The sequence below is a fragment of the Lactuca saligna genome, chromosome 7 (assembly GCF_052625555.1).
Source record: "Lactuca saligna cultivar CGN05327 chromosome 7, ASM5262555v1, whole genome shotgun sequence".
NCBI classification, from domain to species: domain Eukaryota; kingdom Viridiplantae; phylum Streptophyta; class Magnoliopsida; order Asterales; family Asteraceae; genus Lactuca; species Lactuca saligna.
The window spans coordinates 22,047,038-22,061,122 of NC_136423.1; the positions used below are offsets into that span (position 1 = coordinate 22,047,038).

At 35.0% G+C, this 14,085-nt stretch overlaps 1 protein-coding gene across 1 annotated transcript; it reads right to left on the reverse strand.

Annotated features, from left to right (window-relative positions):
- Positions 1–221: 221 nt before the first annotated feature.
- LOC145004642 (uncharacterized) lies at positions 222–1,648 on the reverse strand. The gene has a single exon (XM_078963604.1). The coding sequence runs from the start codon at positions 1,523–1,525 to the stop codon at positions 467–469; it is 1,059 nt and encodes a 352-aa protein (XP_078819730.1). The 5' UTR covers positions 1,526–1,648; the 3' UTR covers positions 222–466.
- Between the last annotated feature and the right edge of the window lie 12,437 nt (positions 1,649–14,085).

Sequence of the window (14,085 nt, forward strand, 5' to 3'; positions counted from 1 at the left end):
ATTCATAGACTTATATTATTTAAAATAACACCCTAAGCTTTTCCCCACCATTTAAGGTGTTTAAAAACTTTAATACAAATTACAAATTAATAACTATATATAGTGTATATTCGTCTAAGTATTTTGCTTTCACTTTCCTAGACTTCTTATTTGATTTTGTCATGTGTGGTCTTGTTAATTATATAAAAGAAATTATGGATTTAAACTTAAGTGTACAAAAATTAAAGATCAAAGTACTATCTTTCAAAGCATGAGTTAGAGTTGACCATGCATGATTACACAAAGATAAAACAACACACATTGATTTGACTTTATATTTTGGTTTTTCCTAATAAAACATGACAAGATTAGGACTTATAACACCAAATAAAAATAAAAAAAACCCATAAATATCATCTTAAAACACCATATCTTCATGCACATAATTGTCCTTTAAAATCTAGAGTGAAAAAGACAAAAATACCCCTCAAGGATTGAATTGATTGTCTTGGTTGTATTGGAACTCCTCTTGGTTTTGATATCCACCATTGGAATTGGAATTGTACTTGTACCTATCATACGAATTATAATTGTTCCCATTATACCCATTTGTGTTGTACCCATTTCTTGAGTCAAATGCTCTTGAGTTCTTCTCAAGATTGAGGTCATAATAGTACTTTCCATTCTCCAAGAACCTTGTATCACTCATCCCTTGCTTCTCCATGTTGTACGTATTAGCATTGTTAGTTGTACTTCCACTATACTTTGTCTCACCAAACCCTTGCTTCTCCGAGTTGTACATATCCTCACTCCCCTGCTCCTGGGAGTTGTACATGTTGCCGCCGTCTTCCGTCTCCACAAACCTAGTATCATCAAACTGAGGCTTCACTGACTTGTACTCATCGCCGCCGGGGGCATAGTAGTACTTTCCATTCTCCATAAACCTAGTGTCACTCATCCCCTGCTTCTGATAGTTGTACATATTGCCACCATTTGTACCCATCTCTTGCTTCCCATAGTTGTACATATCGCCACCATTGGCAAACTTCGAACCCATCTCTTGCTTCCCAGAGTTGTACATATTGCCACCATTTGTACCCATTTCTTGATTCCCGGAGTTGTACATATCGCCACCACTTGCAAACTTTGCACCCATCTCTTGCTTCTCAGAGTTGTACATTCCGGTTTCACCGGTGACCTGGTCGTTGAATTCGTCAGGGAAGTCTTGGGTGCTGCTGTGAATAGGGGTGGTGTAAGCCACCGGGTTGTAGTTTTCCGGGAGGTTGGCGGGGAGGGGAAAGTTGTTCGCGGTGGCAGAAGGTGGCAGTTGGCCTGATTCATGGCCGTAGAGGCCGTAAGCGCCGCCGTCTGGTTGGGTTTGTGGGATGAAATTGGGATCTTGTTGATTGGTGTTTAAGGGTTGTACTTCTTTTGGGATGTTGTTGGAGATTTTGGCGAAGAATTGGCTTTCTCTTGCATGGATGGTGGAGGAGAGAGTGAGGAGAAGGAGGAAGAAGAAGAAGAAGAAGGAGGTGATGGAAGCCATTGGAGGAAAGGATAGATTGAAGTTTTGGCTCTTGTGTTTATGTTTCAATGGGTATGGATTTATATAGCAAAGGTTGAATCTCTCTAAATCTCTCTAAAATCTCTCTCTCTCAATCTCTCCCGGTGTTTGAAAATTAATGAATTTCTACAAGTTAGGTGCAAATTGGAGGGGAAAAGGGTGATGATTGCGGTCCCTAATGCATAATATCAGCACTTTGACAAAACAACCCTTTTCTTGTGGGCCATGTTTTCATATTATGTTAGAGGGAAAATTGCTATACAAAAATAAACAGATACAATTTTTAAAAACAATATCGAAATATGTTTTTTGTTGTTATGGCATTAAAAACAAATTGATTATAATTGATTTACTAAATAAAAGTGATGAATAGAAAAACCATATTTGAATTGAACTCGTCTTAATCTTAAAGATGAGATTTTTTTATATTTATATGTATATTTTTGTTATCTAAAATTCTAAACATTGATTTTTATGTGAAATGTTTAACAATTTATGTTTAAAATCAAGTTGGGTGTTTTATTTCTAAGTAACGTAGTACAATCAGATTTGGTTTATCATTGTTTACTAATACAAAAACAGATGTTTTAATTACGAAAAATATAAAAAAAAAAATATAAGTGGGAAACCTTCATGCACGAGTTTTAGGAGGAGCTAGTCAAAAGAATGTTGATGCCTTCCACACTAGAGGGACTGAAAATAGTTGGTCGCAATTATTGTTTTAGATATTAACAATAGATTAATGATAAATTTTAGAATTGTTTAGGTTAATTTGATTTGAAATAAACACGATTTTATAGATTGATAGTCTGCTTTGATAACTTTGTAGTTGAGACCATTTTATGGATAATCTCGATGATGTAGTTTGATTTGCCAACTACCTTACCATAAAAAATATATATATATCTTAAGACAAGTATATTATGCAAATGAATTATATTGTTGTAATTGGATATATGTCAAGGGCATTTAGGGTATTTTGAACTTAGAGGATGCATAGAGAAGATATGGACTAATGGGAGTGGGGCGAGGAATTATGCGTGGATTGTGGGAGGAGAGAAGGGGGAGGGGGACATGAATGTAAAAGCATCATTAAATGCAACAAAGAAGCATGGCAACAAGTCATGTTTAGAGCATGCCCTCATCTACTCTATTCTTCATATATTGATAGCTCCTTACATCATTAACAATCGAATTTTTAGCAAACAAAACTTTATAATAAATTGTAAAATTTTCTATGAGTTATAACATGAAAACCATCTCTGAATTATAACTAATATGGTTCATGTATCTTCTTTTCATCCCTTAAAATGAATTTTGTTATTTTTTACTTTCAATTACTAAGTTGTGTTATGTAAATTTATAATTATCCAATTGTTAAATCAATGAAAATGATAACTATGATATATTTCCATTTGAAACTGTATAAATATAGTTTTTTTTATTACATTTTAAACCGTATAAACATATTTTTTTCATTTAAAAACCACATTTTTATTTAAATACAAGGTGTTTTTTTTTCTTACATTCAAAGCATTAGTTGTATCATGAGAATCAAACTAACCATAACTTCTAATAAGATGTAAAAATTTGATGGCTTGCAAACTTGATATCCGACTTTTGATTGACTACACGCCTCCGAACCCCCAAACACATTTTAAAGTTGCATTTCTAATATAAATACAATTTTTATATAACTAATATATATTTATACATAAAAATATGGTTTGAGTGTAAAAAAAATGTATTTATACAAAACTATGGTTTTTAAATGAAAAAAAAACATATTTATATAGTTTAAATGTATTAAAAAAATATTTATATGGTTTCAAATAGAAAATTGTCAATATTGAACAAAACTAGAAAAAAATGATGTTCGATTTGGAATAAAAAAAACATAGTGTCAAAGTTAAAAGAAAAAATTAAACTTAGTGTCAAAAAAAAAAAAAAAAAAAAAACTTGGTGTTTTTTGTGAGAAAAAAAAATCAATTTTGACATGTCAGCATATCATGTAAACATGTCACGTCATCAAAACTGACACGTTATCATGCCGCGTCAGCGTGTAACTTGGTTAACACGTTATCATACCATACCCTTTTTATCCCTAATCTCAATATCAAATTCTTGCAAAATTAGCACACATCGGATCAATCTTAGCTTAGCATCCTGTTTAGCAAAAAGATACTTAATGGCAGAATAGTAAGTAAAAACAATAGTTTTAGATAAAACTAAGTAAGGATGGAATTTGTCGAAAGCATAGACCACAACAAGAAACTCTTTTTCGGTGGTAGTAAAATATTCTTGATCCGTATTTAGTGTCTAGATTGCATAATATAAAGGTTGGAAATGATTATCAACCCTTTGTCCAAGGACCGCTCTACCGTAAAATCACTAGGCTTGCACATGAGTTCAGATGGGAGATTCCAATTCAGGCGATCATTATCGGGGTATTGGTTAATTTCTCTTTCAATAATTAAAAGGATTCAAGGCATTCATTTAAGAAATCGAATGTGGCATATTTCAAAAGGAGTTGGATTAAAAGGCCTTGTAATTTTTTAGAAATCCTTTATAAATCGGCGGTGAAATCCCGCATGGCCCAGAAAAATTCTTACCCCTTTCATGTTTGTTGGAAGTGGTAATTTGGATATAGTGTCAACATTTGCACAGTCCACCTCTATCCCAATTTAGAGACTGTATTTCCCAAAATAATTCCTTCTTTGACCATGAAATGACACTTCTCCCTATTTAAGACCAAGTTGGTCTTTTCACATCTTGCAAGCATCAAATCTACACTGGACAAGCAATCGTCAAAAGAGGACTCAAAGACCAACAAGTTGTCTATGAAGATTTCCATGAACTTTTCAACCATATCGTAAAAAATAGTCATCATGCATCTTTGGAATGTGGTTGGGGTGTTACATAACTCGAATGACATTCGACGATAAGCAAAGGTCTCACTTGGGCAAGTGAACATGGTCTTTTCTTGGTCTTAAGGATCAATAGTGATTTGAAAGTATCATGAAAAACCAACTAAAAAGTAATAATAAATGTGACTAGATAATCTTTCGAGCATTTGATTAACAAATAGCAGAGGAAAATGCTCCTTGCATGTGGCATCATTTAGCTTGCGATAATCGATGCGCACACGCCAAGCGGTTACCTTTCTTGTTGGAATGAGCTTGTTATATTTTCTTTTTACTACCGCATGCCTCCTTTTTTTAGGTACCATGTGCACCGGACTTACCCATTAGCTATCCGATATTGAGTAAATGATATCGGCATCCAAGAGTTTAACTAACTCCTTCTTCATTATTTCTTGAATGTTTTGGTTTAATCTCCTTTGTCTTTACACCACTGGTTTAGCTCCCTCTTCTAAATTGATTTTACGTGAGAAATATGAGGGACGAATGCATTTGATGTCGGTGATCTTCCATATGATGGCATTCTTTCATTTCTTGAGTACTTCAACTAGGCTCTCCTTTTCATGTTGTGTGAGATCAGCTGCTATAATGACCGACTTTTGTTCATTTTCTTCAAAGTATGCACACTCCAGATGTTCAGGCAAAGCTTTCAACTCAATTTTCGGTTTTTGTTCAGTGACCACGACGTGGGCATCTTGTCACATCGTGGTGTTGCATTTTTTTACGTATGATCGAGTAAATTCAGATTGCCACGTTGTGGTGTCACTACCCTGTCATGACGGGTCTTCACTAGTCTTCTTTAATTCATTATACTCACTGTCTTCTAGTAGCTTCTCTATTTCTTGCAACTCATGTTCAACATCAAAATCTCCTTATTGTAGCACCATGTAACCCTCGGGGTCATTTTCCTTGCATCCTCCAAGCTCTTTCTCTATGATTTCATCGAACACATCTACCGAGAAAGCCATATCATCACTTGTTATTGAATGTTTTATTGCTCTATTAACCCCAAAAGTTACTACTTCTTCTCCAACTCGAAGAATAAGTTTAGATTCTATTATGTCAACCAAGGCTTGGGCGGTGCTCAAAAAGGGCCTTCCAAGAATAATTGGTACTAATTCGTCTTCCTCTATGTCTAAAACAATGAAATATGCGGGAAATACAAACTTGTTAATTTTAACTAATAAGTCTTCACAAATTCCTCTTGGAAAGATCACCGTTTTGTTTGATAAGTGGATGATCATTCAGATTGGTCTTGGTCCTAGGAGGTCAATTTTATTGAAGAATGAATAGGGCATTAAGTTAACACTTGCTCCCGAATCGTCTAGAGCGTGGCTTGTGGCTAAATTCCCGAATTGGCACGGAAGTGTTAAACTACCTCGATCACCCATCTTCTATGGTATCATGTTAAACTACTTGGATCACCCATCTACTTTGGCATTTGAGCTAAGGCTTTAATGAATGGGATATTGATTTGAACGGATTTGATGTGATCTAGGAACTCCTGGTAGTCTTCAGCATTTTTTTCTTGTCTTGCTCTTTTGGGAAAGGAGAGTGGTGTGCGATATGGATTAACATGTTCAACAACTTTGTTTTCAGGTGCTTGCCACATCGTGGTGACTATTTAGAACCTTTTTCTACACTTGCTTCTCACCTTTCTTGCTCATCATCTGGGTTATTTTTGTTAATAGGAGTCATATGGGTAACAATTTTCCCACTTCTAGTTGTAAAGGCCTGGATGTGAGCTCCTTTCAAGTTTTGTTTGGTGTTTCCTGGATGTGTGCCCAGTAGTCTTTCGTTGAATTACTTTGATAGTTTTCCGATTTGTTACTCAATGTTCTTGATTTCAGCTTGCTGATTCCTACGTATTGCTTCGGTATCTTCGTGTCTCTTCTCTGATGCGGCAACAAATTGAGCAAGCATTATCTCGAAATTGGGTTTCATTTCGGGAGCCGGTTCCTATTTTTGGTAAAAGCCTCTTCCTTTTTGTTCATACTTCTCTTCCTTGGCTTTCTTGTACTCATCATAAGATAACCACCTCTTTTTGGGCCTTCTCCAGTCTTTTCATCAAAACGATCACCGCTCGAATAGCAAGCTTGGGGCTTTCGGTTTCCATTTTAATCAAGATCACAATCTTTGGTTAAATGCGGCTTGTTGTAGTTTTCACACCCCAATCGTATAGCATGGATTGTTTGGTCTATTTTAGTCATCCACCATATATGCTCATAAAATGTACATTGATTGTTGTTGTAAACTAACAAGTGAAAGACATATAACGGCTAGGATTTCGTATTATTATCAAAAAGAAGTGCAAAAAAAAATGAAAGGGAAATACATAATATATAAACTAGCTAATTACGGTTTCCTAGCTAAAAGATCCAATCATAAAACCCAACATAAGATAAAGCCCAAAATCTTATTAGGCCAACACCCCCTCTCTCTCAAACTCACAATGCAACAGCAATAAGCATTGAGATTTTGTCAGACAGAAAATGGAATCGAGGAGCAGTCAACGGCTTTGTAAGAATATCAGCAATCTGCAAAGAGGAAGGAACATTAGGAAAGGAGATAGTGCCCTTCTGGAGATGATGACGTGTGAAATTACAGTCAATCTCAATGTGCTTTGTGTGCTCATGAAAAATTGTTCTTGGCAATCATTATCGCACTCTCGTTGTCACAATACAAAGGGGTAGGCTGCTATATGTGAATGCCCATATCTGTAAGAAGCCATCTTAACCAAACATTCTTACAAGTAGCGATAGCCATGGCTCGATACTCAGATTATGTAGAAGATCAAGAAACAACATATTGTTTCTTGTTTTTTCATGATTGAATGAATGTCCAAGAAAAACACAATACCCGTTAGTGGAATTATAATCATAAATATCACTATCCCAATTTGCATCACTATAGACACGCAAATCAAGAGAGGATGTAGATGGAAACATAAGAGTTCAGAACAACTCCCCAATGAACAGTAGTAGGAACAGTGACAAACTAGCTAACCACATAAATTGCATGAGCAATATCCAGTCTAGTGACAGTTAAGTAAACCAAACTCCCTACATTAGTACGATAAAGGTTTGGATATGATAATGGGACACCATCAGTTGGAGAGTACTTTGCATTACTCTCTACAGGCGTATCAATTGTTCGATTATCTGTGAGTCGTACACGTTCAAACAAATATGAAATATACTTCGTTTGAGATAAAAAAATAACTCTTTGGAGACTCGGCAAATTCAATCCCCAAGAAATAACGTAGTAAACCCAAATCTTTCATCGCAAAACGGTGAGCCAAATCATGCTTTAAATACTCTATACCGTCATGATCATCACCAATAATAATCTTGTCATCGAAATATAAGGAAAGAATAATACGCCCTATATTTATACATCGAATAAATAGAGTTGAGTCATGGTACTTGGTTGGAAACCAAGCGAAGTAATCAATGTAGAAAATTTCTCAAACCAAGCATGAGGGGCTTGTTTGAGGCCATATAGTGCCTTACGAAGTCGACAAACTTCACCTGGTTGGTGAGCAATACCAGGGGGAAGAGACATGTATACTTCCTCATGAAGATCACCATTCAAGAAATCATTCTTGACATCCATCTGATAAATCTTCTATTGGCGAATGGAAGAAACTGCAATAGAGGTGCAAATAGTCATCATTTTTACAATAGGAGCAAACGCCACCTCATAATCGATACCATACCTTTGTGTGTACCCTTTCGCAACAAGCCTGGCTTTATAATGCTTAATAGATCCATCAGACTTTTTTTGATTTTGTATACCAAACGACAACTAATCATGTGCTTTTTGGATGGAAGCAGAACTATATTCCATATATGAGTCTGATAAAGAGCTGCAAGTTCCTCAGCCGTAACGGTCTGCCAAAGGGGATCCGAAATGGCCTCTTTGTAGGATGTTGGTTCAGAGAGACGATGTACATTAGAAATAAAGGAGGAAAACACCAGTGAGTAAGAGGAATAAACAATTTCAGGAAGCTTTGTGGACTTCTTATTAAGATAAAGCCTCGATGAAGGGGGTCTTGATGATCTACAAGTAGAGGATCAATGGCGGGTGGTGGATCTGTGACATGTGGTGGATCATCAATATCAATGCTAAATGGATCAATAGTACAAAGCTCCTCTCGAGTTGCAACATGTGACTGAACAAGAATGTTAAAGAATGGAATATGCTCCCAAAAAGTGACATTGCGACAGACATACAATTTCTGATTTGAAGGATCATAGCACCGATAACCTTTCTGACTAATACCATATCCTAGAAAAATATGAAGAGCTAATTTTGAAGTCAACTTATATCTCTCTACATGAGGCTTTAAGACAAAACATGTACACCCAAACACTTGTAATGTAGCATAATCTGGAATTTATCCAAACAACATTTCATAGGGAGACTTCCCCGAAGTGTACGCAATAGGAATGCGATTAATAACATAAGTGGATGTATGAACAACTTCTCCCCAAAACATGTTGGGAACTTAAGCAGAAAGTAGCAAGGATCTGGCAGTTTCTAGGAGATGTTGATTTTTTTTTTGCAACACCATTCTGTTGAGGAGCGTATGTACAAGATGGTTGATGTATAGTTCCATCAGATGCCAATAATTGTTTAAAATCATTAGAGGTAAATTATCCTTCCAAATCACACCGAAAACATTTGATGACAGCAGAGTGTTGAGTCTTGATAAGAGCTATGAATTCACAATATACAGTGAAACATTAGACATGCACTTCATAAAATAAACCCACGTATAACGAGTGTAATCATCAATGAATGAAACATAATAGTTAGCTCCTGATTTAGATGTGATCGGAGAGGGACCTCACACATCAGAATGAACAATATCAAAGGGAGTAACAGAACGAGTGACATTTTTATTAAACGGTAAAGCATAAAATTTTCCTAGTTTACAACCACAACAATTAGAAATATCATTAGTTTTCAAAGAGCCTAACACACTAGTGGAAACCAAAAACTATAAACGAGATCCTGACATATGTCCTAATTCCTAGAAGAGAATGCCAAACATACAAAATGGACGGCAAAGGGTTTAAATGAAAAGATAACAAATCGTCACTAGACGCAGCAACATCAACAACATGTAGCTGCTCCAAAACATAGAGCTCCTTAAGTCTATGGCCTATCCCAATCACCCTCCGAGACCGAATGTCCTGTACAATAGAATGAATCAGAAAAGAAGACCCAAAAAACAGATTTACATAACTGACTGACCGATGCAAGATTCAAAGCAATTGTGGGAATGTAATACACATCCGTTAAAGATATATAAGGAGTGACAATAGAACCAACATCCTCTACTGAAGTGGGTGTAGCACTAGAAGACATAACAGAGACAAGTGTAAGAGAAGATAATGAAGCAAAAGATGACAAATGTGATGGCATGTGATGAGATGCACTAGAATCCAATATCCACGCGGATAAAGGAATACCTGATGTGTTGGATGAAGACAAACCTAAATGTGACATGGAAGCTGTCATGAAAGTTGGATTGGCAGCTAAGAACTGTCTGAACTGCTCAAAAAACTATGGATCCAAGGCTGATGGTGGTGTGAAATCTATTTCATTCTCAACTGAAGGTGTAGCAGCAACGTAATGTGGTGGCCTAAAATATAGAAATGAGGGACGTGACTGTCCAGAAGACCTGTTATGTTGTGAAGGCTGAGATAGTGTTGGTGATCTTATTTGCTGTTGTTGTTGATTTTCCTTGCTTGTCAGCAAAGGACAATTTGCCTTTCAATGGTTCTTCTTCTTACAGAAAGCACACTCATCAAATGAAACTCTGAGATGATATTGGTTTGAAGACTGTGGTCGTTGTGGAACAATAAAGACATCAGGAGTGGCTATCTTGCGAGCTTTGTTAGAATGAGATTTGATACGAGTTTCTTCAGCAATCAACTCGTGAACAATCGAATCAACAGTGGGAAGAGGTGTGTGATGCAAGATTGATCCACGCAGACCTTCAAAATCTGAATGTAATGCCATCAAGAATTGAACCAAACGTTGCTCTTACCTTCTATCAATATAAGGCTTAAAAGGCTTCAACACATCAGGTTCTGTAAGAGCTAACTGATCCCATAAATCCGATATAGCTACATAAAAATCTTGAACACTGAAATTGTTCTGTTGGAGGGCTCGAATATCAAACTCTAACTGATACTACTTTGCAAAGTTAGATTGAGTATATAGCCTAGCCAAGTGATCCCAATTCTCCTTTGTTGTGTCATACTTCGCCAATTAAGTACCAATAGACTGGATAACATAATTATTAATCCAAGTAATGATCTTGGAGTTATCAGTCTCCCATGAATCCAGTAAGGTTGCATAATTAGCAGCCTTCTCGTTTGTTGGTATCTTCTTATCACCTGTAACAATCCCCCACATAGTCTTGCCTCGCAAGAAATTCTTCATAACATAACTCCAATAGGCATAGTTCTTGCCATCGAGTTGGATACTAATGGACCGAAGAGAATCATCTCTCGGGGCCATATTCCATTACCAGTTAAATAAGGATAACCAAAACAACAACAAATACAAATAGCAGCAACAACAATCAAGATCTCAAAATCAACAAAACCAACATACGAAATGAAACCCTCGAAATATTTGAAACGAACAAATCAAATCAAACTGAATACAAAAACGAGCAAGAAAACCTTAACAAAAATTGCAAAAAATACGTGAATAGTGCTAATGAATAGTAACGTCGATGAATAGTGCTTGTGAATAGTAACTTCGTTGAACAGTACCTTCGATGAATAGTGATTTGGATGAATAATGATTTGGATGAATAGTGATTTGATGAATAGTAACTCGATGAATAGTGATTTCGATGCATAATGATTCGATGAACAGTAACCTTGATGAACAGTGTCGTGTCTGCTACAACTCATCCCAAAAACGAAAATACAGATGATCAACTGAACTCTGATACCATGTAAACTAATAAGTGAAAGATATATAACGGCTAGGGTTTCATATTATTATAAAAACGAAGTGCAAATACAATGAAAGAGAAAGACATAATAGCTAATTAAGGTTTCCTAGCTAAAATGTCCAATCATAAAAACCCAATACAAGATAAAGTCCAAAATCTTATTAGGCTAACAGTTGTTATTTCTTAGAACATTTTCATATCCGTCAACTCCATACCACCAACATAAATGGGTTAATTTATGCAGCCAGAACGTTTAACGTCCAACAAAAATTACATGGGATTGTTGTTCATACCCAATCATATCATTCGGCTCCATACCAACAAGGAAGAAATAGCAACATATTTTTAAACATTAATCTAGAAAATTTATGTAATTTCAATAGGAAAAAATAGCAACATACTATTAAAAGGCCCAACATATATATTTTGGACCAACATTTACTTTTGAACATAAATTTATGGAATAACAAGAAATTTTGATCCAACTTTTAAACATTAAGCAAGAAATACCAATGTACCTTTAAACATCCAAGTAGCTGGGTTTTCTTGCTTAATGTTAAGGAATACAATGCTATTTCTTGTCCAATGTTTAAAAGCTTGTTTAAATTTTCTTGCAATTCCTTATAATTTTGTTCGTAAAGTAATGAAATTTGGATAAGATTGTTAGGGAAAATTAAATGCGTGTCTTTTTCGGAACATTAAATAATATAGGTTTTTTTTTTAATATATATGCATAATAGTTGTGTCTTTCTGTCGAAAGTGCGAAATTAATAAACCAGTTTTGTTTAATAACCAGCAATTTGGACAAATTTGGAATGTAAAAAATGTTTTCTTCTGGAAAAGAAAAGAACATATGGATTTTTATAATCCATGTACATAATAAGTGATGATTTTCTGTATTTTACTCTAAATTCAAATCATGTAAACTTAGTCGCTAAAAATATCACGATTGCAAAAATAATAACAGAATAGATAAAAGAAAGATGGCTATGCCACACAACAAAGGATATTATTTTGTCGTCATTTTAACAACCAAAATGTCGATGTTACACATTGTGCTGTCAATTATCTCCATCATGAGTACCTGTATTTGTACAAAAGAAGGTTGTATGTAAGGAAAATTGTAATTTGTATACTGTTTTTATGAGTAAACTACAGTTTTGGTCCCTGTGGTTTACCTCATCTGTAATTTTAGTCCACTTTTTTAAAACTTGACATGGCTAATCCCTATATTTACCAAAACTTGAACACATGGTCCCTATGATTGTTAGTGTTAAACCTCATCTTTTAAATGCTTCTAAATGACCATATTAGTGATGTTACCCTCATTTTTGTTATGTTTTGACACTGTAAAGTGAACTGTACCCCACCAGTATCACCACCGATCACTATTATCATTACCACCATTGATCATCGCCACACCAATACCATCACCACAAACAAACTGAGTTCCTAACCTAAGGTTATGTTTGGCGGACTGGCTGAAAAGCTAGCTGATGGCAGAAAAGCTAGCTGTTAAATAAAAAGCTAGCTGATAAAAAATAACGTTTGGTAAAACTAGTTAAAAGCTAGCTGAAATATATAAAATTACATAAAATGACATGTAAGAATATGTGTTTCTATAATTAATTAAGGGGTGTATTTAAAATTTTTTAAAAAAGCTCCTAAAAAACTAGTTTAAGTAACTTTTCAAAAAGTTAGCTTATAAGCTACTTTTTGGCTTATCAAACACGACAACATAAAAAACTCGAAAAATAAGCTAGCTTATCAGCTAGCTGTGGCGCGCCAAACACAGCCTAAGACTAAAACAAAAAAAAAATCTAGCTTAACGGATGAAAGTTGACAATAACAATAAGATAATTCCTAATTTTTACTAAAATAATCCCTTAAGTTAGCAAAAATCTCAAAATATCGTAAAAGATATAGGTATAAATGTTGGAAGTTGGCAATAACAAGATCAGGAACCACAAGTGCAACTTTTGAAAACCATAGAGCTAAATTATGTCAAAAATTGAATATGTGGAATAAAACTGTAGATTAGTGTAAACTACGGGGAGCAAAACTGCAAGTAACTCTTTTTATTGATTGGGCTTATATGCAACAAACATAATAATTTTTTAATGCAGAAGTACAACCATAAATGAGGTTGTATAGCAATAATTTATGAATTATGATGTAATTTATTTGGTGGAAAAATTAGAGTGAATTTACGTACAAGAAATGAAGGACATTAATATGGTCTCATTTATGCTTAATACCCACCCCTACAAACAGCAGTTGAGACTACCTCAAAACACTACATACCCCTACCCCACCCCCCGCCACCAGAAACAAACTAATAAATACTACAACCATCCATCCTTTGTTTTTACTTGTCCTAAAAATTTAATATTAAATGCTTCTTGGATTTTTTGTTGTTTGTTTCATATTATATGTATGTATGAATCTCTATGAGATAGATATGTGGTGTGGAAAATAGCGATAGTATGCATCAACCGGATTGGATTGACGAACATAAATGCTATGGGTATTCTTTTGCAAGCATACATGCATCATATATGTTTGTAATTAGTAGTGTCATTATTGTTATATCTTCGTTCCATGTTTTTGCTTTGATTATTCTTATCTTCAAGCTA

What these genes read in the sequence shown, in the direction of transcription:
- LOC145004642 (XM_078963604.1), bottom strand. Translation starts at nt 1,525, where the DNA reads ATGGCTTCCATCACCTCCTTCTTCTTCTTCTTCTTCCTCCTTCTCCTC.